General features: G+C 44.7%; 1 protein-coding gene and 2 long non-coding RNA genes across 7 annotated transcripts in view; 1 reads left to right on the forward strand and 2 right to left on the reverse strand.

The window, feature by feature from the left end:
• Positions 1-6,247: 6,247 nt before the first annotated feature.
• The window catches only part of HIF1AN (hypoxia inducible factor 1 subunit alpha inhibitor), a 95,639-nt gene continuing 74,116 nt past the window's right edge, over positions 6,248-27,770 (forward strand). The window contains exons 1-8 of one of the 5 annotated variants that reach the window (XM_015147954.3): positions 6,248-6,440; positions 6,717-6,967; positions 10,937-11,085; positions 14,887-15,032; positions 15,874-15,980; positions 16,448-16,511; positions 17,070-17,180; positions 18,026-23,817. In XM_015147954.3, the coding sequence (XP_015003440.1) occupies positions 6,264-6,440; positions 6,717-6,967; positions 10,937-11,085; positions 14,887-15,032; positions 15,874-15,980; positions 16,448-16,511; positions 17,070-17,180; positions 18,026-18,070 (1,050 nt within the window). In that variant the 5' untranslated portion in view covers positions 6,248-6,263 and the 3' untranslated portion in view covers positions 18,071-23,817. Of the gene's footprint in view, positions 6,441-6,716; positions 6,968-10,936; positions 11,086-14,886; positions 15,033-15,873; positions 15,981-16,447; positions 16,696-16,947; positions 17,207-18,025; positions 23,818-24,669; positions 25,125-27,770 lie in introns of those variants that run through there. The other 4 variants (XR_013398299.1, XM_077947345.1, XM_077947347.1 and 1 more) reach the window with 4 other exon arrangements.
• LOC144331298 (uncharacterized) lies at positions 6,441-10,161 on the reverse strand. Its single transcript, XR_013398336.1, has 2 exons — positions 9,459-10,161; positions 6,441-8,884 (listed from the first exon to the last, which is right to left on the reverse strand). It is a non-coding gene; the product is annotated as an uncharacterized LOC144331298 (long non-coding RNA).
• LOC144331288 (uncharacterized) lies at positions 24,274-27,770 on the reverse strand. Its single transcript, XR_013398326.1, has 2 exons — positions 27,619-27,770; positions 24,274-24,430 (listed from the first exon to the last, which is right to left on the reverse strand). It is a non-coding gene; the product is annotated as an uncharacterized LOC144331288 (long non-coding RNA).

Below are 27,770 nucleotides of genomic sequence, written 5' to 3' on the forward strand. Positions count from 1 at the left end.
ATAACCGGGAAGAAGAGTAAACCAGGCAGGTCTTTGACATTTCAGAATGTTGTGTCCTTTTTCTCCCCGAGCTGACTTAGACCCATCCAGGGATGATGGGAACTCGGAACCTGAGCAACTCAGGTAGACAGCTTAACCACCTCCTGCAGGAGCTGTACTAGTGAAATGAGCCTGTTTGACTCTCTTCTCTGGCTGCTTGCTTTCCTGTCCTTCACGGGCACTTCCTCCCATCCCCAAACATGATCATTCTTCAAATTCACCTGTTGGTTCTCCAAATGGGTTGATCTTCACTTAGACGCCAGTGCAACACACATATCGGCCCTGAATTGGCTCCTTAGTTTCAGTCCGTGTTTCCATGTGCATGTCTTAGTCGCCTCAACCCAACAAATGTAAAATTAAACCTATCACCAGAGGCAGCTCTCCATAGATAGCTTAAAGCCTCAGAGTTGGTAGGACTTGGATAAAACAAATTTCAAACCAGCCCATAATGAACAAACTCTAACTCAACAGAAGAATTGGAGGCATTATTATGTTTGCATACGACTGTTTTCACTTGGGATTTGAATAACTTACACATTATAAATATGCACGTATTTCCAATGACTTTTCAGGTGGCCACTGTTTTGGAGCAGAACCTATTATTATAAACATTCTCAAGTATAGATCAGAGCAATAAAAATGCATATAGGCTGGGAGCTGTGGCTCACATCTGTAATCCCAACACTTCGGGAGGTCTAGGTTGGAGAATGGCCTGAGACCAGCCTGGGTGACATAGTGAGACTTTATCCCTTTTCTTTTTTTTAAGTTATAAAAATAAAAAGTAGACAAATACTGATATATACTATTTAATATATAAATTTTGGGAAGGACTACACAGCAACTTGCTGTCTTGTAAATGAGCATCATTAGTTGATGATGATTCAAAATAATTGGACAACATCTGCATTCAACCAATAGCAAATCCTGATCCGATTTAGGTCAAGAAACAGAGTTGATCTAATTTATTTTTATTAAGATATTATTTACATACCATAAATTCATCCTTTTAGGCTGGGTGCAGTGGCTCACGCCTGTAATCCCAGCACTTTGGGAGGCCAAGGTGGGAAGATCACTTGAGGTCAGGAGTTCAAGACCAATCTGGCCAACACGACAAAAACCCATCTCTAGTAAAACTACAAAAATAGCCGGGCATGGTGGTGCACGCTTGTAATCCCAGCTAATCAGGAGGCTGAGGCAGGAGAATCACTTGAGCACGAGAGACAGAGGTTGTAATGAGCTGAGATCACACGACTGCACTCCGGCCTGGGCGACACGGTGAGACTCTGTCTCGAAAACAAAAACCAAACAAACAAAAACAAAAAACAAACAAAAAAACCCTTTTAAAGTGTACGATAAAGTTATTTTTAGTACATTTACAAAGTTGTGCAATCATCACTATCTAAAACATTTTTATCGCTTCCGAAAAAACCCATACACATTAGCACGTTGCCTCTACTTCTACCTGCTGGCAACCACTAATTCACTTTCTGTTTCTATGGATTTGCTTATTCAGAATAGTTTATATAAATGGATCATTTTATATGTGGCCTTTTGTGTCCATTTTCTTTCACTTAGGATAATGTTTTCAAAGTTTGTCTGTGTTGTAGCAAATACCAGTACTTCATTCCTTTTTGGGCTGTATAATATTCCATCATATGAATGTACAGTACAACATTTTATTTATACATTTATTGGTTAATGGACCTTTGAGTTGTTTCTGCTTGTTTGGCTATTATGAATAATGCTGCTATGAACATTCTTGTATAAGTTTTTGTCTGGATGTATGTTTTTTATTCTTTTGGTTATATGCCTAGGAGTAGAATTGCTGGGTCATAGGGTAACTCTATGGTCAAAAGTTTAACTTTTGAAGAACTGCCAAATTGTTTTTCAAAGCAGCTGTGACATGTTACATCCCCACTAGCAGTGTGTGAGGGTTCCAGTTTCTCCACATCTTTACCAACACTTATTGTCTTTTTTTAGTATCACCATGTGAGTGCCCATGAATGGTACTTCATTGCAGTTTTCATTTGCAATACCCTGATGACTAATAATGCTGAGCATCTTTCCATGTGCTTATTGGCCATGGCGGAATGTCTGTTCAAACCCTTTGTTCATTTTTAAATTGGTTTGTCTTTTTATTGTTGAGTTGTTAAGTTTTCTTTATGTATTCTAGATACGATTGTATCTGATCAGATACACAATTCATAAATATTTTCTCTGACTCATAGGTTTTATAACTTTCTTACAGTATCATTTGGAACCCTGTGTTCATCATGAAAGGGTGTTGGAGTTTGTCAAAAGTTTTTTCTGTGTCTATTGAGATGATCATGTAGGGTTTTTTTTTCTTTTACTAATATAGTGTATTATGTTGATTACAAATGATTAATCAATAAAATATTGATTACTACATGGTGTGTTATATTGATCATTTTCAGATGTTGAACTGACCTTGCACTCCTAGAATAAATCCCACTTGGTCATAGTATATAATTCTTTTTTTTTGAGACAGAGTCTCGCTCTGTCGCCCAGGCTGGAGTGCAGTGGTGTGATCTCAGCTCACTGCAAGCTCCGCCTCCTGGGTTCACACCATTCTGCCTCAGCCTCCCAAGTTGCTGGGACTACAGGTGCCCACCACCACGCCCAGCTAATTTTTGTATTTTTAGTAGAGACGGGGTTTCACCATGTTAGCCAGGATGGTCTCGATCTCCTGACCTCGTGATCTGCCTGCCTAGGCCTCCCAAAGTGCTGGGATTACAGGTGCGAGCCACCGTGCCTGGCCTATAATTCTTTTTATGTGGTGTTAGACTGAGTTTGCTAGTATTCTGTTAGGATTTTTGCATCTATATTCATAAGAAATATTGGTCTATAGTTTTCTTTTTTCTTTTCTTTTCCTTTCTATCTTTTTTTTTTTTAATGAGACGGAGTCTCACTCTGTCGCCCAGGTTGGAATGCAGTGGCCCGATCTCGGCTCACTGCAAGCCCTGCCTCCCAGGTTCACGCCATTCTCCTGCCTCGGCCCCCTGAGTAGCTGGGACTACAGGTACCCACCACCACGCCCGGCCAATTTTTTTGTATTTTTAGTAGAGACGGGGTTTTACTGTGTTAGCCAGGATGGTCTCGATATCCTGACCTCGTGATCCGCCTGCCTCAGCCTCTCAGAGTACTGAGATTACAGGCATGAGCCACTGCGCCCAGACCAGTGTTAACTTAAAAAAAAATGTTTGGTAGGATTCATCAGTGAATCCATCCAGTCTTGAGCTTTTTTTTTTTCTTTTTCTTTCTTTTTTTTTTGAGACGAATCTTGCTCTGTTGCCCAGGCTGGAGTGCAGTGGCACGATCTCAACTCACTGCAACCTCCGCCTCCTGAGTTCAAGTGATTCTTCTGCCTTAGCCTCCCAAGTAGCTGGGACTACAGGCACACACCACCATGCCTAATTTTTGTATTTTTGATAGCGATGGGGGTTTTGCCATGTTGGCCAGGCTAGTCTCGAACTCCTGACCTCAGGTGATCCCCCTCCCACTTCAGCCTCCTAAAGTTCTGGGATTACAGACATGAGCCACTGCACCCGGCCTTTTCTTTTCTTTTGAGACAAAGCCTAGCTCTGTCTCAAAAGGCTGGAGTGCAGTGGAGTGCAGTGGTGCGATCTCAGTTGACTGCAACCTCCACCTTCTGGGCTCAAGTGATGCTCCCATTTCAGTTTCCTGAAGAGCTGGCACTACAGGTGTGCCACCATGCCTGCTAATTTTTGTTTTTTTTTCAGCCGGGGAGATTTTGTAGAGATGGGGTTTCGCCATGTTGCCCAGTCTGGTTGTGACCTTATGGCCTCAAGTTATTCGCTTGCCTCTGCCTCCCAAAGTGTTGGGATTACAGATGTAAGCCACCATGCCCAGTTTCTGGGCTTTTCTTTATGGGATGTTTTTGATTCCTAATTCAATCTCTCGTTACAGGTCTATTCAGATTTTCTATTTCTTCTTGAATCAGCTATTATAGCTTGTGCCTTTCTAGGAATCTGTTCATTTCATCTAGGTTCTCTAATTTTTTGACATACAATTGTTCACAGTATGTCCTTATATGCTTTTTTTGGGGGGGGGGTAAAGTCAGTAGTAATATCCCTGTTTCATTACCGATTTTAGTTCTTTTAATCTTCTTGATCTTAATTTATTTCTTTATTTTTAGTAAGACAGGGTCTTGCTCTGTCATCCAGGCTGGAGTGCAGTGGCATGATCATGGCTCACTGCAGCCTCCACCTCTCAGGCTCAAACAATCCTCCTACCTCAGTGTCCCTAGTGGCTGGGACTACAGGCATGCATCAACACACCGAGCTAATTTTTAAAATTTTTTGTAGAGATGAGGTCTTGCTATGTTGCCTGGAACACCCAGGCTCAAATGATCCTCCTGCCTCAGCCTTGAAAAGTCCTGAGATTACAGGCATGTGCCATCATGCCTGCCCTAATTTATTTTTAATTCCCAAGGTTATGAATTAATACATTCGTGTAAAAATTCAAACATTCAACCTGGGCAACATGGCAAAACCCTGTCTCTACAGAAGAAAAAAAAATTAGCCAGGCATGGTGGCATGCGCCTTTAGTCACAGCTACTTGGGAGGCTATGGTAGGAGGATTGCTTGAGCTGGGGAGGTGGACATTACAGTGAACCAAGATTGCACCACTGCACCCCAGCCTGGGTGACGGAGTGAGACCCTAGCTCAAAAAAAAAAAAAAAAAAAAAAAAAAAAAAAAAAAAAAAAATTTCAAACACTGCAGATAAAATGAAAGCCTTGATTGCCACCTGCAGCCTCAAACCCTTCCACAGAGGTAGCCCTATTATCGGTTTGGTGTAACATGGTTACTATGTAGCATAATTACATAGTTAAGCCACTGCATTCTTTTCTATTACTGCATAACAAATTACTATAAATTCAGCAGCCCAAAACACGAATTTATTTTCTCACATATTCCATGAGTCCAGGTACTGGTTGGCTGAGTCCTCAGCTCAGGGTCTTATCAGGCTGAAATCAAGGTGTTGGCTGGGTTGGCAATCTCATCTTAGACTCTGTGTGTGTACTTTCCCAAGTTCAGTGGTTGGTTGCCAGAATTCAGTTACTTGTGTTTGTAGGATTAAGGTGCCCACTTTCTTGTTGGCTGTCACCCAGGAGCCTTTTTCAGCTCCTGGAATCCACCTGCCATTTCCTGCCGTATGGCAGTTTGCTCCTTCAAGGTGAACAGGACAGCTGTGCTGTGGCTTCAAATCTCTTAGATTCTGTCTCTGACCTCTAGCACTGATTTAAAGGGCTAGAGTGATAAGATTAAGCCCATCAGGATAAATCACCTCCTTTTTGACTGTCTCAAAGTTAACTGATTAGGGACTTTAATTACATCCTTGTCATATAAGCTAACCTAATCACAGGAGTGATGCTCTATCATATTCACAGTTCTGTTTTCTTTGAAGGGGAGAAATGTATACAGGATGTGTACATCATGGAGTACAAATCTTGGTATACATCTTAGAATTGGGCCTCTTACAGCCAACCGTAAGAACTGTCCAAGCAATAGAGGTAGTTAATATGGCCTTTTATAATCAATATAGATTGTTTGAAAATGTGAGATGTCCATGGTTGGCCACTGATAACATAGGTTTCACAGCAAGCATATATTCAAGTAGGAGAGATGGCGATATAGGCAGAAAAATCAAATGATGCTAAACAAAACAAAATCATTCTTGATTTTGAAAGAATTCAACTTGCTGTATATCTTTTGCCTAAGCCTTCAGTCAGCCTTTGCTCTACATCTACCGATGTGATCATTGCTTTTCCTTCTGACTTCTTTAGGTGGGTCAAGAGTTTGCTTTTCTCCCCATTCATGAGTGTAAAGTTTAATGCCTAACCGAACTTGCTTCCTTCTTTGACTCGTGTGTAGACTTGGGTACACTGGGGCAACATTTTTTTGTGTTTTGCTCTATCAGGTCATCCCTATTCCGTGGGACTAGTGTCTAGCCCCATTTCTTCAGCAGTGGAGCCTACGATGTAGAGCTGCATGTTACCATTAGGAGGCGCACCCTCAGGCCTCGGCTCCGCGTTCTTTATGTCTCTGGACCGCTCTCTCTCGCAGCTCATCTCTATGGTTTCCGTTGTGTGTGTGTGTGGTTTTTTTTTTTTTTTTTTTTTTTTCCCGTCCGGAATAGGCGGAGCTTCCGGTTCCGGCGGGGGCCGTCCCTGGCGGCGGAGATGGCGGCGACAGCGGCGGAAGCCGTGGCCTCTGGCTCTGGAGAGCCCCGGGAGGAGGCCGGAGCCCTCGGCCCCGCCTGGGATGAATCCCAGTTGCGCAGTTATAGCTTCCCGACTAGGCCCATCCCGCGTCTGAGTCAGAGCGACCCCCGGGCAGAGGAGCTTATTGAGAATGAGGTGGGGGGCGGGGCCGCGTCTAAAGGGAGAGGAGGAAGGTACCCGGTTGAGAGGTCAGAGGCGAATGGTGAAAGAGTTGGGAGACTGGCAGGGCTCTAGACTAGGGCATATGGGAAGATGGAGAGAAAGGCGAGGAGATACGGAACTTGAGGGGTTCGTGCTGATTAACGGGAGAAATTATTCTGAAGTTGAGAAGTAGTTGGGATCATGGAGGCGAACCCACCGACTTCTTGGCATGACTTTATTTGATGTTTTTCACCTGTTGCTTTCATTTAGGAGCCTGTGGTTCTGACCGACACAAATCTTGTGTATCCTGCCCTGAAATGGGACCTTGAATACTTGCAAGAGAATATTGGCAATGGAGACTTCTCTGTGTACAGTGCCAGCACCCACAAGTTCTTGTACTATGATGAGAAGAAGATGGCCAATTTCCAGAACTTTAAGCCGAGGTCCAACAGGGAAGAAATGAAATTTCATGAGTTCGTTGAGAAACTGCAGGATATACAGCAGCGAGGAGGGGAAGAGAGGTAAATTCCCAAATCTTAATTTTCTGTTGGATTTAGGGCAGTCATTTTTCTTTCCTATACTTGAAGGTGTGGCAGAATTGGGTCAGTTAGAGATTGGCCTCTCCCATCTCTGGATTCCTGTTGAAGGAGTAGTCTGGTCTTCCAGCCTTTAAGGGGTTTGATTTCTTAGTGGTTCTTGGTGCCACAGCCAGCTAGTTCTGTAGCTTGAGGGATGGGGGAATGATTAAACTTCCGCTATGAATCTCTGGGTTCCCATCTTCTTCCTCATAAAGTGAGAGTTAGTTGCCTAGAAGGGTCAGGCAGGTGAATGAAAGGAGTAATATTGTCTGTGTGAAATCAGTGATGAAGCTGAAGGCATAAGCCCTGTTCAAAGTGAGAAGCCAAGGCCGGGTGGGGTGGTTCATGCCTGTAATCCCAGCACTTTGGGAGGTGGAGGCAGGATAATTGTTTGAGCCTGGGAGTTCAAGACCAACCTGGGAAACGTGGTGAGAGCTAGTCTCTACAAAATTAAAAACTAAAACAGAAAACCATAGTGAGACGTCATTACTTGACTTTGCTTGCTTCAGTTTTGGAGTGCAGTTCTAGGGTTGCAAGATATTCCGATTTTCAAGAGAAGTTCAAAATCAGGACTTTTATTTAAAATATTTTGACTTTAAATGTGAGCAACTAAATCAGATTTAAAGAAAAAAAGTTGTAGGGGGTCAAACAAAAATGTTTGTCACTGGATTTTGCTCTGAAAATGCCTGTTTGTAGCTATTGTCCTTAAGTATTGTGATGACTGGGCATAGTTCAACCTGAAAAGTTGTATAGTTTGTTGTGATTTTGGAGTAAAGAAGGTCGGGATTCTCTAGCTTAGGGAAGATCAGATTAAATTTGTTTTTCCTATCACAACAGAAACACAAGACACATAAGAGAGTGATTCTTCCTCTTTGCTTTTATTCCTGCTTATGAGGACAGCCTCTTATGTAGGTCCCAGACAGTATTCAGTACCACGCTATAACACCGCCTCTGGGGAATTGCTTTCGCTGAGTACTTCATGGTGAATGACCCTCTCGCATTTGGTGTCCAACCCTGGGTTTCCTCTCTAGTCTCTTGCTTCACTCACTCCTGTTCCTGACGCCTTTTCAGCAGTCTGTGGCTACGTGAATGGATATGAAATATCTTTTTTTCTTCTTCTTAACACTTAGCAGTTGTCATAATGATGGGATTTTTGACCAGAAGAATTTCCAGGATATGAACTGTGATTGATCTGTCCATGATGTCTTAATATATTGGTTCAGCTGAGTTGTCTCATGCATTAATTTTCTAAAATTTAACACAGTGTGCATGTGCACACTTCCATACACACACACCCAACTTTGAGAAAAAGTTTGATTTAAATGATGCTGTTGGAGTGTGTAATTCCATTGAATGAACATATACCCAAGACTAAGTGTAAGATATGTGAATCTTGTGATTCTTCAGTGACTTGAAGTTTCTTGCCTCCCATAGTGAGAGCATTTTGTGTAAGAATGAGTGTAATTTGTACTTTATGGGTGATTAAAGAGTTTTCCAGGAAAATCTTTAATTGTTTGGAAGTTTTGCCCTATTAGCTGACTTTAGCACCGACCAGCTTCATGTATGGTTGGACAGGTTGTTGTGATTATGGGGTGAAATGTATTAGGATCCTCTGAGCTATTTTGAGCATTTACCATTCTGGTGTAATAATGTTTAGATTCATATTTGGGGAGTATCACTGACTCTTTCAAAGTTACTTGCTTATTTTTTGGGTGAATATATAATTATTATCTTTGGGGAGAGTTGCATTGAGTCTTGAGGATTCCATGTTCCTACAAAGGTAGTGTTTCCAACTTATCAAGATTTCCTATTAAGGCTGGGCATGGTAGCTCACACCTGTAATCTCAGCCCTTTAGGAGGCTGAGGCGGGCAGATGTCTGAGGTCAGGAGTTCGAGACCAGCCTGGCTAACATGGTGAAAACCCGTGTCCACTAAAAATACAAAAATTAGCCGGGCATGGTGGCGCGTGCCTGTAGTCTCAGCTACTTGGGAGACTGAGGCAGGAAAATTGCTTGAAGCCAGGAGGCAGAGGTTGCATTGAGCCGAGATTTTGCCACTGCACTCCAGCCTGAGTGACAGAGTGAGACTCCATCTCAAAAAAAAAGATTTCTGATTAACATTGCCTTAAACATTTAGATTCTAGGCAGTGAGATGCCTTAAACATTGAGATGCTAGGCAGTGAGATGCCTTTGAACCTTTTTTTTTGAGACAGGGTCTTGCTCTGTCACCCAGGCTGGAGTGCAGTGGCGTGATCTCAGCTTACTGCAACCTTCGCCTCCCAGGCTCAAGCGATCCTACCACGTCAGTCTCTCGAGTAGCAGGGACCACAGGCATGCACTGCCACCACCATGCCCAGCTAATTTTGTGTTTTTTAAAATAAACTATTTATTTAAATAAATAAAGTTTTGCCATGTTGCCCAGGCTGGTCTCGAACTCCTGAGCTCAGGCAATCCACCTCCCTTGGCCTCCCGAAGTGCTGGGATTATAGGCGTGAGAAACCACACCTGGCCCCTTTGAGCCTTTTGAAGTAATGATCTCAGGACCAGGACAGAGATACAGAGATGCTTCTGTCTTTTTTTTAGGTTTTCACACTTATTAAATGTCTCTTGCGGGCTTATTCAAGTGTGTTTGGGTTTTCGTATCTCTTAAGTAACTTATGACTTTCCTCAGGTATGTTAGGAGCCTGAGGCCTTTACCTGATAAGCTCTCTCCCTTACTTTAGCTGTAGAGGGCTGCAAAAGGATAGATGGCTGAATCAGTTAAGATAAACTAGGCTTCAAGCCAGAGCTTGGGCTAGAAACAACAGAGGCTTATTTCTCACTACATGTTGATCATGGGTAATGTCATATTGTTCTTTACATCATCTTATTCTTTCTGGCACCCAGATTGCCCCAGCAGCTACTATCTGGAATTGGGAGTTGCTGTGGCAGAGAGAAAGAGATGTGATAGTGGTGACTGGTTCTTAAATTATAGTTGGAAACAGCACAAGTCACTTCTGTGGACATTTCCTTGGCCAGAGCAGGTTAAATAAGCAAGCCTGGCTTCAAGGGGATATGAAAGAAAACTTCCACACTGAGGGAACCAGCTCTTGGTGAACAGTAATACAATTTACCACAGTGGTCATCAAGGGCCAAAGGAGATGTCTCAGTCTCTGCAAGTCTCTGGTATAAGACTGAGTCATCATTCTAGGGTCTATGGATAGGCTTCTAGGAATCTGAAATTATATGAAAGTTCTGGGTGTATGTGCATTTTTGTGGGGAACCTCCGTGGATTCTTTCATTTATTTATGTATTTATATTTTTTGAGACGGAGTCTTGCTCTTGTCACCCAGGCTGGAGTGCAATGGCACGATCTCAGCTCACTGCAACCTCTGCCTCCCAGGTTCAAGTGGTTCTCCTGCCTCAGCCTCCTGAGTAGCTGGGACTTCTTCTTCAGATTCTTTTTTTTTTTTTTTAAGTTTTATTTTTCATCTCACCCTCCTACTCTTTGGATTCTTAAAGGAGTCATTCTGTGACCCAAAAAAGGTTAAGCATCACTTCTTTAAAAAAAAAGTTTGGGGACCAGTTGCAGTGTCTCACACTTGTAATCCCAGCACTTTGGGAGGCAGAAGCAGAAGGATTGCTTGAGCCCAAGAGTTTGAGACCAATCTGGGCAACATAGTGAGACCTTGTTTCTTAAAATAAAACAAAACAAAACAATAAATTAAAAAGTTTGGTGTTAAACATAACTCAATGAAGGATAAATAAGAATTCAGTTGTATGAGAATCCATGTTGGCTAAGATTTGCCTGACTATATCTGTTCTCTGTGGGAGATGCTGGTATGGATTTGGGCTTGTATTTTCAGATGTGGAGATGCCCTGCCAGGGGCTGCGTGTGCATGCACTAATAGGATTTTCTTCTTGGGGAACATAGGTTGTATCTGCAACAAACGCTCAATGACACTGTGGGCAGGAAGATTGTCATGGACTTCTTGGGTTTTAACTGGAACTGGATTAATAAGCAACAGGGAAAGCGTGGCTGGGGGCAGCTTACCTCTAACCTACTGCTCATTGGCATGGAAGGTAAGAAATCTTTCAAAAGCAGCATGGCTCGGAGTCATATGAACCTGATTTCTAATCTTGTCTCCACCGCTTATTAGCTCCATGACTTTGAACAAGCCATTTCACTTTCTTAAACCTCAGCCTACTTAGCTCTAAAAGAAACATAATAGGGGCTAGGTGCCGTGGCCCACACCTGTAAACCCAGCACTTTGGGAGGCTGAGGTGGGCGGATGATGAGGTCAGGAGATGGAGACCATCCCGGCCAACATTGTGAAACCCCGTCTCTATTAAAATACAAAAACAAAAATAAAAAATTAGCCGGGCATGATGGCATGCACCTGTAGTCCCAGCTACTTGGGAGGCTGAGACAGGGGAATTGCTTGAACCCGGGCAGTAGAGGTTGCAGTGAGCCAAGATCAGCCACTGCACCCCAGCCTGGTGACAGAGCAAGACTCTGTCTTTAATCCCAGCACTTTGGGAGGCTGAGGCAGGAGGATTGCTTGAGGTCAGAAGTTTGAAGCTGCAGTGAACTATGATTGCACCACTGCACTGCAGCCTGGGCAATAGAGTGAGGCCCTGTCTCTAAAAAAAATAAGTGGAAAGAAATGAAACATGATAATGTCTTGTAAATAGTTGTGAAGATTAAATGAAATAATGTATGTTGAGTCTTTTTTTTTCTTTTGAGACGGAGTCTCACTCTGTTGCCCAGGCTGGAGTGCAATTGCACGGTCTCGGCTCACTGCAACCTCCGCCTCCCGTGTTCAAGTGATTCTCCTGCCTCAGCCTCCCGAGTAGCTGGACTACAGGCGTGCGCCACCACACCTGGCTTATGTCAAGTCTTTAAACTAGTTTCATGTGTTCTAAAAAGTTCCCTTTTCCCTTCCTTAGCTGTTATGTGAGTGCATATACTGAGATATTAGGGACCTCTCTGAAATATAGACATGTGATGCTTAATGTCAGGGATACGTTCTGAGAAATGTGTTGTTAGGTGACTTCATCATTGTGCAAACATCACAGAGTATAGTTACACAAACCTAGATTGTGTAGCCTGCTGTATGCCTAGGCTATATGATATAGCCTCTGACTACACCATGTAGTACATGGTGTTAGTGTATTACTGTACTGAATATTATAGGCAGCTGTAACACAATGGTAAGTATTTGGGTATCTAAACATACCTAAATATAGAAAAGGTATAGTAAAAGTACAGTATCAAAATACTGCAGGAAAAAGGTGACAAAAGACAAAATATATATAAAGGATAAAAAATGGTAGTTTGGGAATTTTTTTATTGCCAAAAAAAAAAAAAAGATAATGGTATACCTGTATAGGGCTGCTCCATTATAATCTTATGGGAGCGCTGTCGTAGATGTGATCTGTTGTTGACCAAAATGTCATTATGTGGCACATTACTGTACATTTTCTCTACTAGATCTGTCTATGTTCAGAAAATTTTTATCCCAGTAAAAGAGGAGAAACTTATTTTTTTAGTATAAATTAAGTTTTATCTTTTAAATAGGTAATATATTCGTGGAGTTCAAATTCAAAACGTGTAAATAGGTATATAGTGATAAATATTAATACCTCTTCCACCTCTATCTTTTAGCCTCCCAGTTTCTTCCCTGGAGGTACTGCATATTATTAGTTGCTTGTGTTTTCTGCTAGATAAATGTATGCATACACTAATAAGTATGTGAATGTGTTTTTGTTTTTTTTCCCCCTTTTGAATGAAAGGAGAGACCCTTAAACTCCACTCAGGAGAATGAGAGCTTTTTATGAGGCAGGGTCATTGTCTCATTCTTATTTTTATTTCTGGCAGTAGCACGGTGCCATGCCCATGGTAGGTACTTAGTAAATGGTGAATAACCTGGGTTGAACAGGGAAGCAGAGAAGTTATTTATTGTCATTCACCACTGATCTCCTTGGTTTCTTCTTGTTTGATGGTCCATTCTTCAGATTTGGATCTTTTGCTGCTGGTACTAATAAAGATTTCCAGCCATGTGGCTTGTGAATTGACACCACCTGCCTCTTTTTTTGTTTTTGTTTTTATTTTTTATTGAGACAGTGTCTCGCTCTGTCACCCAGGCTGGAGTGCAGTGGCATGATCAGGGCTCACTGCAGCCTTGACCTCCCAGTCTCAAACGATCCTCCCACCTCAGCCTTCCAAGTAGCTGGGACTACAGGCATAAGCCACCATGCTTGGCTAATTTTTAAAGTATTCTTTCTGGAGAGATGGGGTCACACTATGTTGCCCAGACTGGTATCGAACTCCTGGCCCCCTCTCACCTTGGCCCCCTAAGTGATCCTCTCACCTTGGCTCCCTAAAGTGTTGGGATTACAGATGTGAGCCATTGTGGCTGGTCTTACCTGCCCCTTTGAAACCAACTTTTGGTTGACCTTCCAAGAAAGAGCCAGTTCTGGTTTACTTGACTCTTTTTTTTTTTTTTTTTTTTTTTTTTTTGAGACAGAGTCTTGCTCTGTCGCCCAGGCTGGAGTGCAGTGGCATGATCTCGGCTCACTGCAACCTCCACCTCCCGGTTCACGCCATTCTTCTGCCTCAGCCTCCCGAGTAGCCAGGACTATAGGCGCCCGTCACCACGCCCGGCTAATTTTTTTATATTTTTAGTAGAGACGGGATTTCACCGTGTTAGCCAGGATGGTCTCGATCTCCTGACCTCGTGATCCACCTGCCTCGACCTCCCAAAGTGCTGGCATTACAGGCGTAAGCCACCGTGCCCGGCAGTTTACTTGACCCTTATGTCTTTCTGTTGCCTGCGTTTCCTGTGGTAGGGTGCATGAAAGTGGATCCCTCAGGTAGAGATGAGAGAGCAAGTCTCCTTTGAGCATGCATGTGGACTTTCATCACTTAAGAAAGCATCTGTCTTGGCATACTCAGACAGAGCTGGGGAATATTTTCTAAATTCCGTGCCCTGCAAAAGTGTGTGTGTTCAACTCATGGACTATGCAAAGGCCAAACAGCAGACATGGTACTAGTTATAAAGGAGTAGATGGAACATACACTAGGGCACAACCAATTCAAGTTGGCACTTAAAATAATGTGCCATATTTAAATTATACAACACTCTCTTCAGTCGTCTGATATTCTTCCCTCCAACAAAAATCACTTGCACCAGTGAGCCCCAATGTTGCTCTAAGAAGTGTTGTCTTGGCTGGATGTGGTGGCTCACGCCTGTAATCTTAACACTTTGGGGGGTGAGGCGGACAGGTCCCTTGAGCCTAGAAGTTGGAGACCAGCCTGGGCAACATGGTGAAACCCCGTATCTTAAAAAAACAAGTGTTGCATCCCTTAGGTGTATTGAAGTGGGAGGAAAGGTTGAGAGTCTTTAAGTTCCACAGAGCTACCCTAAGTAAATACAGAGCTACATAACCATTAAACTTAGAATGACTGGTTAACTCCTCACATGTATGTTGTTGATACTAGTCATTTCTGTTTTGCTTCTCTTGAATTCTTGCCATAGTCAAGAAGAGTACACGTATACACAGTTGATTACCCTACCTGATTTTTGAGTATCATTTTGATGTGCTCTTGCTTCCAGTAAGGGCAGCAGCCTTCATTTAGGGAAGTTGACTTAGCTGATAGTGGACCCTTAACCAGTGATGTTTGCTAGAGTTATTACCATACATGCTTAACACCTAATTTTCTGAGAGTTGTAATTGGAATTTCCCTGATTCTGCCTAAATTTTGATTTGGAAGTCTTAGCTGGGAGGGCAGGCTGGATTTCTCTCTAGCACTGCGTCCTATATTCCAGCTCGTGCAATAGAACCACTGCTCTGCATAAGAAAATGCCTTTCTTCTTACAGGAAATGTGACACCTGCTCATTATGATGAGCAGCAGAACTTTTTTGCTCAAATAAAAGGTTACAAACGATGCATCTTATTTCCTCCGGATCAGTTTGAGTGCCTCTACCCATACCCTGTTCATCACCCATGTGACAGACAGAGCCAGGTGAGCTTGTGTGGTCTTGAGAAGGGTATAGAACTCTAGATTCTAGAAATGCCTAGGCTGGAATGTGTTTCCCCTTCCCCGTAGTGATATGCCAGGTTTGGATTACAGGCTATTCTTGCTTTAACACACCAAGAGGATAATTTCATTGTAGCTCACAAATTCCAGGCTCCCTGGAGTGGCCACCAGATGTTCGTAAGTATAACTAGCCTCACAGAGCTAATTCTCGGGACAGACCCTGTCATTGATGCCGATGGACTCTGGTTACTCTGTTTGATTGGCTTATAAGTTCATGGAACAAAATGTGTATATCTCCATTGGATTTAATCATTGTTTGCTTTTGTCATGGATGCTATTTCTATTTGATAAGCATCAAAAATCCTTTTTGATAAGCAGAAGGGTGAATAAAACTGAGCTATGTAGTTTAATATATTTCCTGGATCTAACTGTGGCCAGCCAAAGATATCCTTTCCTTTCTTCAGAAAGCTGTCTAGCTACTTCATGTAGGAGTCTTTGCTGGTTAGAATATGTTTTTGGGAGAAAGTTTCTGAAGGTTTGGGTGGATGATAATTCCTAATTTGTCATATTCTCGGCTGTGGGTCGTCTGATCTCAGGAGCACTGAAGCCTAGGCTGCTTTGTCACTTAACATTCAAACATGGACTGTCTTGTATTGTTTTCTCTCAGAGTTTAATGTACATTATGTCTTCTGCTGGATATAAATTCTAAAGACTTTTTTTAAGGCATCTTTTTTTGTTTGTTTTTACTGCCAAACTGGCACATAGTAGTTTTACTGATAAAGATTTGGTGATTGACATTTTTTTTTCTTTCTTTTGAACCTCTTAGGTGGACTTTGACAATCCCGACTACGAGAGGTTCCCTAATTTCCAAAATGTGGTTGGTTACGAAACAGTGGTTGGCCCTGGTGATGTTCTTTACATCCCAATGTACTGGTGAGAAGGGGGCTAGGGCTGGGGGCTTCTTGGGAGCTTTCTTTTCCATTCCCTGGAAAGCCTTGTCTGTGTCCCTTCTGAGTTATGGCATGATTGGTTTTATGTGGTCCATAGGAAGGTTGGCATATCCAGATGTGAGCGTACTGAACCTGTGGGAGGTAGTGGGGGGAGTGATAGCCCTATCTCTAGGACAGGATGAGAATTCTTCAAGTCCAAAAAGGTTCCAGAGGCTTGAGCCTAGATAAATTGTTCTTGGCTCTTTGGTATTTAGAGACTGAACACCAGTACCTCTAACCCCCCAGTGTGTGTTTTTTCACAAGATGAGTGTAAAGATATTATCTTCACTGTTTTCCTTAACTGCACTCTACCTAGTTTTTCAGCCTGTCCCCCATGCCCCAATACTCCACCTCCTCACCCCCCACCGAAAAGTATCAGTAGTAAACAGAAGCCTGTTTGTTTTCTTGCAGGTGGCATCACATAGAGTCATTACTAAATGGGGGGATTACCATCACTGTGAACTTCTGGTATAAGGTGAATATGGTTTGCTTTTTTGTTTTTTCCAGATGGAACTGGCTCTTGGGTGAGGTAGGTATAATAAATGATTTTGGATGGGATGGTTGATTATCCCTGGAAGTGATTCTCAGGTGTCTGGAGAGATGAAGAGGGATAGGATTGAATTGGGTTTCTTTTTTTTGAATATATTTTTTGAGACACAGTCTTGCTCTGTCACCCAGGCTGGAGTGCAGTGGCGCGATCTCAGCTCACTGTAACTTCTGTCTCCTGGGTTCAGGTGATGCTCCTGCCTCAGTCTCCTGAATAGTTGGGACTACAGGCACATGCCACCATGCCCGGCTAATTTTTGTATTTTTAGTAGAGATGGGGTTTCACCATGTTGGCCAGACTGGTCTCAAACTCCTGACCTCAAGTGATCCACCCGCCTTAGCCTCCCAAAGTGCTGGGATTACAGGCCTAAGCCACCGTGCCCAGCAAGAATTGGGTTTCTTAGAAGGGAGGATGGTACTAAGAACGGTAGAGTGACACTGACGCCTGCTGCTGAAGGCATTTCCTGAGCTACTGCTTCCTTTGTAGGGGGCTCCCACCCCTAAGAGAATTGAATATCCTCTCAAAGCCCATCAGAAAGTGGCCATAATGAGAAACATTGAGAAGATGCTTGGAGAGGCCTTGGGGAACCCACAAGAGGTATGTGACCGCCCCAAGGTGGCTCAGTGGGTTGGTTGACCAAGGAAAGTCAGGATCGGAGTGACGTTCTTTACAGCTTCTGTGTTTCAGTATCTGGTGTCCTCTTGTCTCCATAGGGGTTATGGGTATGTTCAGAAAAATTCTTGTTTTCTGGTGATAGCTGGGCTTGACTGGCGGATCAATTATAATTAGTTCCATGCTAGTAGTAATGTTCCCCATGGGGCTTGTGCGCCATCTGGGGACCCCCTGAGGGGATTCTTCTGGAACAGGAAGCGAGCACTAAAGCATCTCCTTGCACTTTCCCAGCTGTGCCAGGGCTGCTGTAGGTAATGTTGAGAGACCTGCTTCCCACACAGGTGTGCCAGTGGCCCTTTGGGTAAATGGGGGAGGTTTGTATTTGTAGGGTTCTTGCCTCCCTCTTGCAGGTAAGCTCAGCATCCACAGACACCTCTGGTGTTGGGAGATAGCATCAGCCCCAATTGCAGGTGATAGTTTTTTGAGGATATGGAGGCAGTTAACATTCTGGAGAAACATGCAGACGCTCTTGGATGTGTGGGGATTATTAGCTCCTCTGACCATTTCTGTCCGTTTGGGGCTGATTACAGTAAGAGACAGGGTGTTGTGAGAGGGAAGAATAATAGTACAAGATGGACCCCTGAGGAAAAGGTTATGTCCCAGAATACTGGGTTGGCCTTCAGGAAGATAGGTGATTAGAGGATTCACAAGATTGTATGAAAACATTGTCTCTGTCCTTGGCTGGACATCTGATATCTCCAGACACACCCTGTCCAATTCCAGGGCCAGGGAACAGCCAGTTCTGATTGGCTCCTAATGTTTCTTTACAGGTGGGGCCCTTGTTGAACACAATGATCAAGGGCCGATACAACTAGCCTGCCAGGGGTCAAGGCCTCCTGCCAGGTGACTGCTATCCCGTCCACACCGCTTCATTGATGAGGACAGGAGACTCCAAGCGCTAGTATTGCACGCTGCACTTAATGGACTGGACTCTTGCCATGGCCCAGGAGGCAGGTGTTCGGGGCGAGGCAGGGCAGTTGACACTCCACTCCTATTTGGAGGAACTTCATACCCTTGCCTCTTGTGCCCCAGCACCTTCTGTCTCTGCCCCCCCCGCCTAAAGTCCTGCATTCAGTGTGTGGAGTCCCAGCTTTTGGTTGTCATCACGTCTGTGTGTATGTTAGTCTGTCCACTTTGGAATGTGTGTGCGTGTGTGTGCATGCACACGCATGTATGTATCTGTTCCCTGTTCCTTTTGGGTCAGGCTGTCACTTCTGGCTCTCAGCCCTATCTCCTGCAACCTCAGTGCCTCAGCCTGGGAGAGAGAGAGGAGATGCTCTTGGACTCCCCACTGCATCTGGGCTGCAGGGCCAGAGCTAGTCTGACCATTAGGTCAGTCTGCCTCCTGACAGTTTTTGTATAGTCATGCTCTAGGTGGTGTGGGAATGGCTACTGGGACTAATGGGGTGAAAGAGAGGGGAGGCTTGCCTTTGAGAGCCTAGATAGCCTTCCTGTGAGAGAGGATTAGATAGGGTTCCAACTGGGCCTACAAGCTCAAGCCATACATAAAAGGATCTTGGGACATAAGAACCAATGATTGTGCATAAGTTCCAAATTACAGACACATACAATTTCTCTCTTTCAGCACCAGCTCTTGCCCCTGTGCTGGGTACCAAGGGAGTTCTCCTAGCTGTGGCTTCTCTAGGTTCTAGGGGTGCAAGCCTCTGTGTGTGTGTGTGTGTGTGTGTGTGTCTGTGTGTGTATCCACACTACGGGTGCAAGCCTCTGTGTGTTTGTGTGTGTGTGTGTGTGTGTGTGTGTGTGTATCCACACTGGCCAGCCTCCCTACTTACCAAGGTTCTCCACTGCTTACCTTTTCCAGTGGGACAGTACAGTGTGAGCCCCCGGGAAGTACTGCCTGACCTATCCTAAGCTTTTATACTTGGATTTTAGCCATCATATGTTAGCCAGGTCTCACTGCAGCCTGCCCGAGGCTAACTGGCTAGAGCCTCCAGGCCCTACAGTGCTCCCTGCCCAGGCCATATCCTTTACTCCTGTTGAGCTTCCTGGCTGAATAGATGAAATGGGGTCAAGCCCAGGCAGCTCACTCACTACCTGTGATCCACCTCAGGGCACGGGCAAACACATAGGCTTGCCTCTTAAAGCCAGCTCCTCTGCCAGACCCCATTGTAATGTGCCACAACACCCTCAGTAGTCAGGGCAACTGGTAGAGCATGGAAGTTGAATTTCCTTTTCTGTTAGGAGCTACTCATGGGAACCCCTCTCAGAGCTGCAGCTTACAGGTGGGCAGCTGTGATTGCACAACTTGAAGGGCGATCATTCTCATCTATTCAGTGGGAGTGGGGCCTCTGGGATTGGGCAGTGTGGTGGCCCTGTGTCTCCTCACCTCTGCTCCTGTCTTCCTTTTCTCTCTGGAAGGGAAGAGGAGTTGGAAGGTCTCTGGTTTTCTTTTCTTTTCTTTTTCCTTTTTTTTTGCCAAAGGTTTACTTCCAGCATCTGAGCTCTGGCTCTCACCCCCGAAGCTCAGTTTATAGTGCACTGATGAACTAACTGAGAGGATGTGTGTGTATGCGTGTGCATGCCTGAGTGTGTTTTTTGGGGAGGGGTGTTTATTTTTAGTACCCCATTCTGGGGTTCTCTGATGCCGTGTGGATGTGAAGACATGGTATCTTCTGAAGTGTAGCTCTTTCAAATATAGTCAATGCTGGGAAATGTGATTGTAGTGATCTCCATCCCTCCACTTCTTTTGGGAAAGAGGAGCACAGGAATGGTGCCACAGTCACACTTGGAAAGATAGTAGATTGTTTTCGTTCTCAGCAGGTCTGCTGTATTCCTGGCTCAGCCCTCAAAGGTGTGGGTGATATGTCAAGGAGGCATGCACTCAGCTGGTCCTTGCTGGGTTCTGTGCTGACACAGGTCTCACCTAAGGTGGCCGAGGGGTGGGAGGGAGAAGGCTCATCTTGGAACCTTCACAGGATTGGCCTTGATCCTTGGGTAACACAAGAGTGATCCTGATTTTTAGACATCTAATACGTGCCTAGTGCTTTTATCTTTGTTCCTCACTATCCTGCAAGGTAGGTATTCTCACTTACAGACGAGGAAATGGACTCAGAGAGATTAGGTGATTAGTGACAATCAGTTGTAACTTAGCACTGTTTGGCTGCAAACCCCTTGCTCCTTCCTTTCAACCAAACTGTTGATTTTCCTTCCTTACCTCCCTCCTTGTACCACAGGTTCTGTCCTCAAGATACCACCCCACTGGGCAGTATCTGAAGGCAGATCCAGCCCAAGATGGTGCAGAATATACAGTTGAGGGTAAAAGTTCTTCTGGTCTCCTGCTAACAACGTCTTGGAAAAACTGCCTGGGAAGCCATATTATGAGTTAGTACTAGAAGAAGCTGTGGGGGGAACTGAGTTCTGTCTCTAATTGCATTACTTGTGTGTCCTTGAATAGACCCATAACTCCTCCCAGCATGCTTTTGCATCTATAGAACTGAAACTGTAGTTCTAGATAGCACTAAGAGTCTTGGTTCATATTCTGCTGCTGCTGCTTCCCCCCAAGGAAAGGATGAGGTTTCCCTTGATGAGGGATGTTTAGGCTCAAATTCTGCTTGCCACAGAGGAAACATTTCTGCTGTAGTTGTTTACCTCCATCCTAGCTGGCAGTGTGGGACACACATACAGCAAGGGAAGGTGGGGGTTTGAGCGTGTATAGAGGTCAGCCACGCTGCAGGCTTATCTACTCACACCAGCAGGTACAGAGAAAACTAGTGTTTTATAAAGTCAAATATTTGTTGGGGGGTTGGAGTTCTGGGGATGGAGGAGGGGCTGTTCTGGGCATCAGTTGAGCAGATGCCCAGGATGCCTGGGGGAGACCAGCTTCCCCTACAAATCAGAGCTCTAAATTACAAGGTTTTTACCAACGTGAACAGTTGGGGGAAGTCGTCTGCTCTCATTTGCGTAATGGTTTCTGTCACTGGTGATTAGACACAGGATGAAGGAAAAGAAATTTGACAATTAGGAATGAGCGATCATTAATCTGAATCTGTTAGGAGACAGAGAGGGGAAGGATCCTTATCAGTGGGCCAGCCCAGCATGGGGAGACACTCCCTCCCTCTGCCCCCAGAGACTCCTGGGCTACATCCTCTTTGAGTATTGCCACAAGTGGGCAGAGCTTGTATTTCATAACAAAAACTCGGGACCCAGTCGCCAGCTTGAGATGGATATAGGAACAGACATCTTTGGGCATGAGCCAACAAAGATAGAAATAGATGGATGTCAAGTACAAGCTATAAGGCAAAGAATAACAATGAAAAAGTTTTGACATGTGTTTGCCATTTGTGGAAAATGTTTTTGTAATAGTCAACACCCCTGATAGCTCACCTGTGACAAGTATTTGTCACATTCCAGCAACTGTAGGGCATGAGGAAAAACTCGTCCTTATCAAATCCCAGGAGCTTCTGCTTAGTTGCAGAAGAAATTACATGAAGCAACCAGAGGTTATAAGGCCACCCATGTATATTGTGCACCCTGTGTGGACAAGATTAGGGACTGTTGAGAGAGGAGGAAACCAGTAGAGAGCAAAGCTCTACCCAGGCTCCTGAAAGCCTCTGGGCTCACCTTAGAGGGCCTCTGTACGCTTCCTAGCAACATTGATGTCCCCACAACCCCACATCAGTGCAGCTGTGGCTGTGTGGAGGGCTTTGAGGCCTTTGGCCCAGATGTGTGAACAGTGCTGAGGTTCAGTAATAGGATGAGTCTTCAGGTGTGGAGCAGCCCACCTTGGCTCTTCCCATGTCTCCGTGTTACTTCTCATTTTCTGCTGTCCTTTCAAACTTCAAGGACAGTATTAATTTACACTAGTATTTGTTCCTCAGTTTTGTGACTTGAATGCAGTGAGTGCCTTAGATGAGAGGATCCCTCAAGGATCAAGGACTGGGGGTTGGTGGTTCTCTCTTTCAGAATGGGAACTTCCCAAAAATGGGGCTGTGTCTCACCTCTCAGTAGGTTCCCTACCTCTGGGTCTTCCACCCTTCAAAATCTCGTACAGAATTTAGCAGCGGCTGCAGGGAATGACCCTCAGGGACCAGTTTGACCCAGATGGGGTAGATGATGAGGTATGCCTAGAAGTAGCTCGGGGCTCCATAGTCTGGCCTTTCAGCTGGTGTCTTACTCCCCTTTGAGACCTCCAGCTGCTTGTCTTCCACTCCCTGCATACTTCACTGATGTCTTCTCAAACTGCTGGCTCTAAGGGGATATTCCAGTGTCCCTCTGAGAGCTGCCTGCAGTTTCCCTTATTCAGCTGTCCCCTGCCTGCGGCCTCCTTACCAAGACCCTTTTTCCTAAACAGTTGTCCTTCCCTCAGAAACTCCATGGCTGCAAGTGTTGAATAGACTTGTCTTTAGGATCCCTCTCTGGTCATCCCTGTTCATCTTAGGGCCATCTCCCTTTTCTGATTTTTGACAGCTCTGTTTATTTTGCCCATGGCTGCTCCTCTTGTTTTGTGTCTGCTGTGTGTTCTTGCCCTTCTGTTGTCAGTTCTGTACATCCTGGTTCAGCTTGTCTCACTGTGGTAGCCCCTTCTGCTTGTCTTCAGCCATCTCGGTTTAATCCTCATAGGTCATGGATGAATGGAGCCTTGCTGAGCACTTTGAGGGCATTTCTGTTGGGCAAAACCTCAGAAACTGAAAGTTTTGAGGCCTGTGGGCCTGTGGTTAGTGAGGCCTCTGGAGATGGGTTAGGGGTGGGCACCTAGAGAGTAGTAGAGAGCCAGTTGAGGGGAGAGGTGCAGTGGTTGCTGCAGAGACTTTGTGAGAATGGCACCAGGCCTGGGAAGCTAGTGGGGAAGAACTGAGCTGTCCGAAGGAGATACCAATATCCCCTTTGCAGGGTGGTGATGGGCATCAAACATGACATATGTAACATGTCCCCTTCTTGGAGGATTTCCATCTAAATGCATCTGTGTGCCTTAGGGACCAGTAGCTCAGGGGTGATGGACTTTTTTGAATGTCTCCTAATTTCTCTCAGGTGTCTTTGGCTCTGTGTCACCAAATGTGCCTGACCTCTGCATCCCAGTAGTTGCTGAAAGGGAAACAGTGTATTGCGTAGTCAGGTGTGAGGAGTAGAGATCTTAATGAGAAAGGCCCTGGCAGCTGGAGAGATGAGAGGACCCAGTGGTCAGCTTCTACCCAGACTATCTCTACATTCCTCAAAGAGTTTGAGTCCCATAGCTGATTAAACGGTTTACATATGGGCTCCCCCCCTGCTTTCCTACTTAAAATCTATTCTCTCATATTTTGGGAAGGAGCATGTGGCTTTAACTTTCAATGGTAAACAATCTAGGACAGTGTTTAAAGGCATGGATTTTGGAGTCAGATATAGTTGGTTCGAATTTATAGCTTCACTGCTTTCCAGCTGGGTTTGACCTTGGTTGATTTACTTAACCTCTCTGAGCCTCAGTTTCCTCAACTATAATGACATGGGTGGAGGGAGGCATGTTGAAAATATCTACCTCAGGGTTGTTGGAGTAACGGAAACAATGTTTGTAAAGCTTTAGCACAGTGCCTGGCAAGCACTTAATAAATGGCTGTGGTGGTGGTTATATTTATTATGTGATTTATTCAGGAACTTGGTTTCAGTGATCTCTAAGCAGATTTCCAGTGGTTCTTTCTCTCTCAAGAAAAGCACAGGGAAAAACAAGAAATACCTCAGATAAACCATATTGAGTTGAGGGTAGACAGAAGAGTCTAGTACCTAAACTCACCCTAAAGGAAGAAAAACAGGAAGTGTCTGATGCGTCTTCTGCCTGGGCAGCCAGACTTTACTGCTGTACTACCAGCCCAGGGCCTTGGGTGAGAAGGTTTCAGGTCTGAGCTCCCCTTGCACTGTGTGAGAGGCCGTGGAGCCAAATGAGTCCTTGTTACACCTGGAGAAGCTGTTGTCCCCTCACACCATGAAATGCAATAGCAGTCAAATCAGGCCCCACTTGATTCAGTTTTAGTCCATGCCTTTCCGTGTATTTAAATTGTAAGTGTTGGCCAGGTGCAGTAGCTCACGCCTGTAATCCCAGCACTTCGGGAGGCTGAGGCAGGAGGATCACTTGAGCCTAGGAGTTCGAACCAGCCTGGGCAGCATAGGGAGATCCCATCTCAATAATTTTTTTTTGAAAAATTAAAAAAAATTACAAGTATGGATCAGATGCCTGGGAGGATTACCTCACACCTGTAATCCCAGCACTTTGGGAGGCTGAGGCGGGTGGATCACCTGAGGTCAGGAGTTTGAGACCAGCTTGGCCAACATGGTGAAACCCTGTCTCTACTAAAAATACAAAAATTAGCCAGACGTGATGGTGGGTACCTGTAATCCCAGCTACTTGGGAGGCTGAGACAGGAGAATCACTTGAACCCGGGAGGCGGAGGTTGCAGTGAGCTGAGATCGCGTCATTGCACTCCAGCCTGGGTGACAACAGTGAGACTCCCTCTCAAAAAAAAAAAAAAAAAATTTACGAGTGTGTTAAGATTGTTCTAGGGGAGAAGGGCAATCAGAAAATTCAGAAAAATATGAGTGGGATGTTTAGCTACCATTTGTTGAACACTTCTGTTCCAGGCACTGTATTAGTTCTTCCCTGTGTGGTGCTCTCAGATCAGTGGGGGAGACAGGCAGGCAATTAGAATTATGGTATATAGAGGAGAAGCATTGCACCATGTCCAGTTATGGTAGGCTTCCTGCAGAAAGTGGTAAGTCCAAGCTGATATCTGGAAGATGAATAATTAACCAGGAGTTGGGGGGTTTCCCCCTTAGCTTCTCTTTCTTCTAGCCCAACAGTCCAAAACAAACACTGCTTCCCAATGCCTAACAGTTTTGTTGTACAACAGGGAATGGGTGAGACAGTAGATCCCAAAAAGAAAACCGCTTGGTTAGTCACAGAAATCTGAAAGTCTTGGTTGCTGGCTCAGATTTGTCCTGGAGTGGACGTAGATTGGACTTGCTCATTTGTAGCCCTCCACCGTTCTCATCTGTGTTCTGGCCTCTGGAACCACCCTATCAGACCCTACTTGGAAGACATGTTGAATCAAGTTACTCAGACTTCAGCTTGAGATGTATTATGGCTGGCTGGAATTCCCAGCCCCTTTCATGATCCCATTAATCTTCTCTTGGGTCCATCCCCACCCCCAGCCACCTCTCCTCCTCACTATAAGCCAAGCCTCCCTGCAGTTCTCTATAAATACTGAGATCCTCTTGCCTCAGACCCTGGTCCCTAACCTTGTGGGTGAAGAAGATACCTCTTTAGCTTGTGCCAAGCCATCCCTCTGGGCTACAGGCCATTCTGTAGTCACCTTGCAGTCACCTCTTTCCTTCTAGATAATTGGCTCTGGGCCTTGGAAACCTCTTTGGCTCTAATTTTGCTAATTTTGCCGTTTCATTCAGTTTACTTAAAACCTATTCACTTGGTCATTGAGGTCAGAATATCAGGAAAGCTCTGCTCCTTAACCCATCATCTAAGCCAAGCCTGGGCCAGGTTTTTGTTACCTCTTGAATATATATAGTGTGATACAGTGTAGTGGTTGAGAATGGAGTCTGCATACCTGGATCTGCCATTCTGCATGACTTTGGGCAAATGACAAACTGCCCGAAACTTGACTTGTTTGTATGTATGGAGAAGACATCATTTACATTGTCAGGGTAAGGCTTAGCAGAGTGACTGGTCCATAGCAAGGGCTCAGTCTTTCTGTGTCTCAGTCTCTCTCTTCCCCCTGTGGCTTTCTGACTAAGGTCGTATTTCTAGTCTCAGGGCATATCTAGTTGTCAGCTCCTGAGCAGAGCAGAGGTATAAGCATCAACTCATGCTCGTGTTACCAGTTCCTACCCCTGTCAGTAACCTCTGATGCTTACAAGGACACTATCACCTATGCCATCACTGGGGTACGACCTTCCAAAAATATTTTTAACAATATTAAAAATACCTGAAACATAATGGGTGAAAATAAGACATTGGAGCTGCTGCTCCCCAAGGAGATAAAAGGACAGTTCCTAAAGAGGCATTGAAGGTTTGTGTGAGCCAGCAGCACAGTCAGAAGGCATGAAGGAGACCCTGGGATGTGCGCAGGGATGCAGGAGACAAGGAGATTGTCACAGAGGCTGCCATACTAGTAAGAGTCAGAGGTTACTGACGGGTAGAGATAGTCACAGAGGCTGCCATGCTAGTCTAGAGTTAGGACCATGGGTTTAAGAACGTTGCCTCCAAGTTTTTGAATTGTGAATTTTTGATCATATTATTTGAACAAAACCCCACCTACTTTACAGTCTGCATGGTCATTGTTCTCACAAGGGTTTGTGTGATGCACTGACAAGAACAGAAGCTTTGGAGGTGACTCCTGGGTTTGAATCACAATTTGCCACTTGCTAATTCTAACCATAGGTAAGTCAATGTCTCTGGGTCTCCACCTCTTCCCCTTTGAGGGGTAGGAAATAGCACATAGCTTGTAGCATTGTTATGAGGGCTTGTGATAATGTTTTTAAAACACCTGGCTCAAGCACTCAAGAAAATGTTTTATTATAAAGACTAAGTGTCTCTGAAAAGTGTTTCATTAGTGTCTGGAGAGAAACTACAGCAGCAGGCCTTTTCTGATCCTACCCTGACTCTCAAGATACGGTGCTTGAAGTCAAATCAAAGAGATGACTGGGGCAGGAAAAGCAAGATGGGAAAGATAAAGTTGTGGAAGGAACTGAAGGTCCATGAAGTGCTGGGCTGGGGACAGAAAGGGTTTAATAGGGCAGGGTCTTGAGGAACAGGAACAGAGACCTTGGTTCTGGTTTGCCAACTGATTCCCAGAAGAATAAAGGAAATGGGGCAGGAGGATGTCTGTGGAGGACACAGTGTGGCTGAGTGGAGAGAACACAAGCTTCTGGCCAGTGAACCTAAGTGAGAATGTTGATGGACTTTGCACAGGCTGGGTGCCTTTGGGGGTGTTCATCTCGCTATGCTTCGGTCCCCTCATTTTAAAAAATTGGTTAATAATATGGCGACTTGACAATGTGTGTGGAAATACTATGTAAACTGAGCACTGTATAAATTTTAGTTGTTGAGATGTTGGGAGTGGGGGTTTCGGGAGTTTTGTTTTTTGTTGTTTTTTTTTTTTTTTAAGACAGAGTTTTGCTCTTGTTGCCCACGCTGGAGTGCAGTGGCGTGATCTTGGCTCACTGCAACCTCCACCCCCTCCAATTTCAAGCAATTCTCCTGCCTCAGCCTCCCAAGTAGCTGGAACTACAGGCATGCGCCACCATGCCTGGCTAATTTTGTATTTTTAGTAGAGATGAGGTTTCTCCATGTTGGTCAGGCTGGTCTCGAACTTCTGACCTCAGGTGATCCTCCCGCCTTGGTCTTCCAAAGTGCTGGGATTACAGGCGTGAGCTACCACGCCCAGCCCTGGATTTCTTAATAGGTCCTCTTATGTGGCTATTGAGAATGAATGAGACAACTCAAGTGAAACAGTTAATTCAGAGCTTAGTGCCTAGTAAAGTGCCCAATAAATGTTAGTTTCTTTTCCTCCATTT

Source organism: Macaca mulatta, chromosome 9 (assembly GCF_049350105.2).
Source record: "Macaca mulatta isolate MMU2019108-1 chromosome 9, T2T-MMU8v2.0, whole genome shotgun sequence".
Lineage (NCBI taxonomy): Eukaryota > Metazoa > Chordata > Mammalia > Primates > Cercopithecidae > Macaca > Macaca mulatta.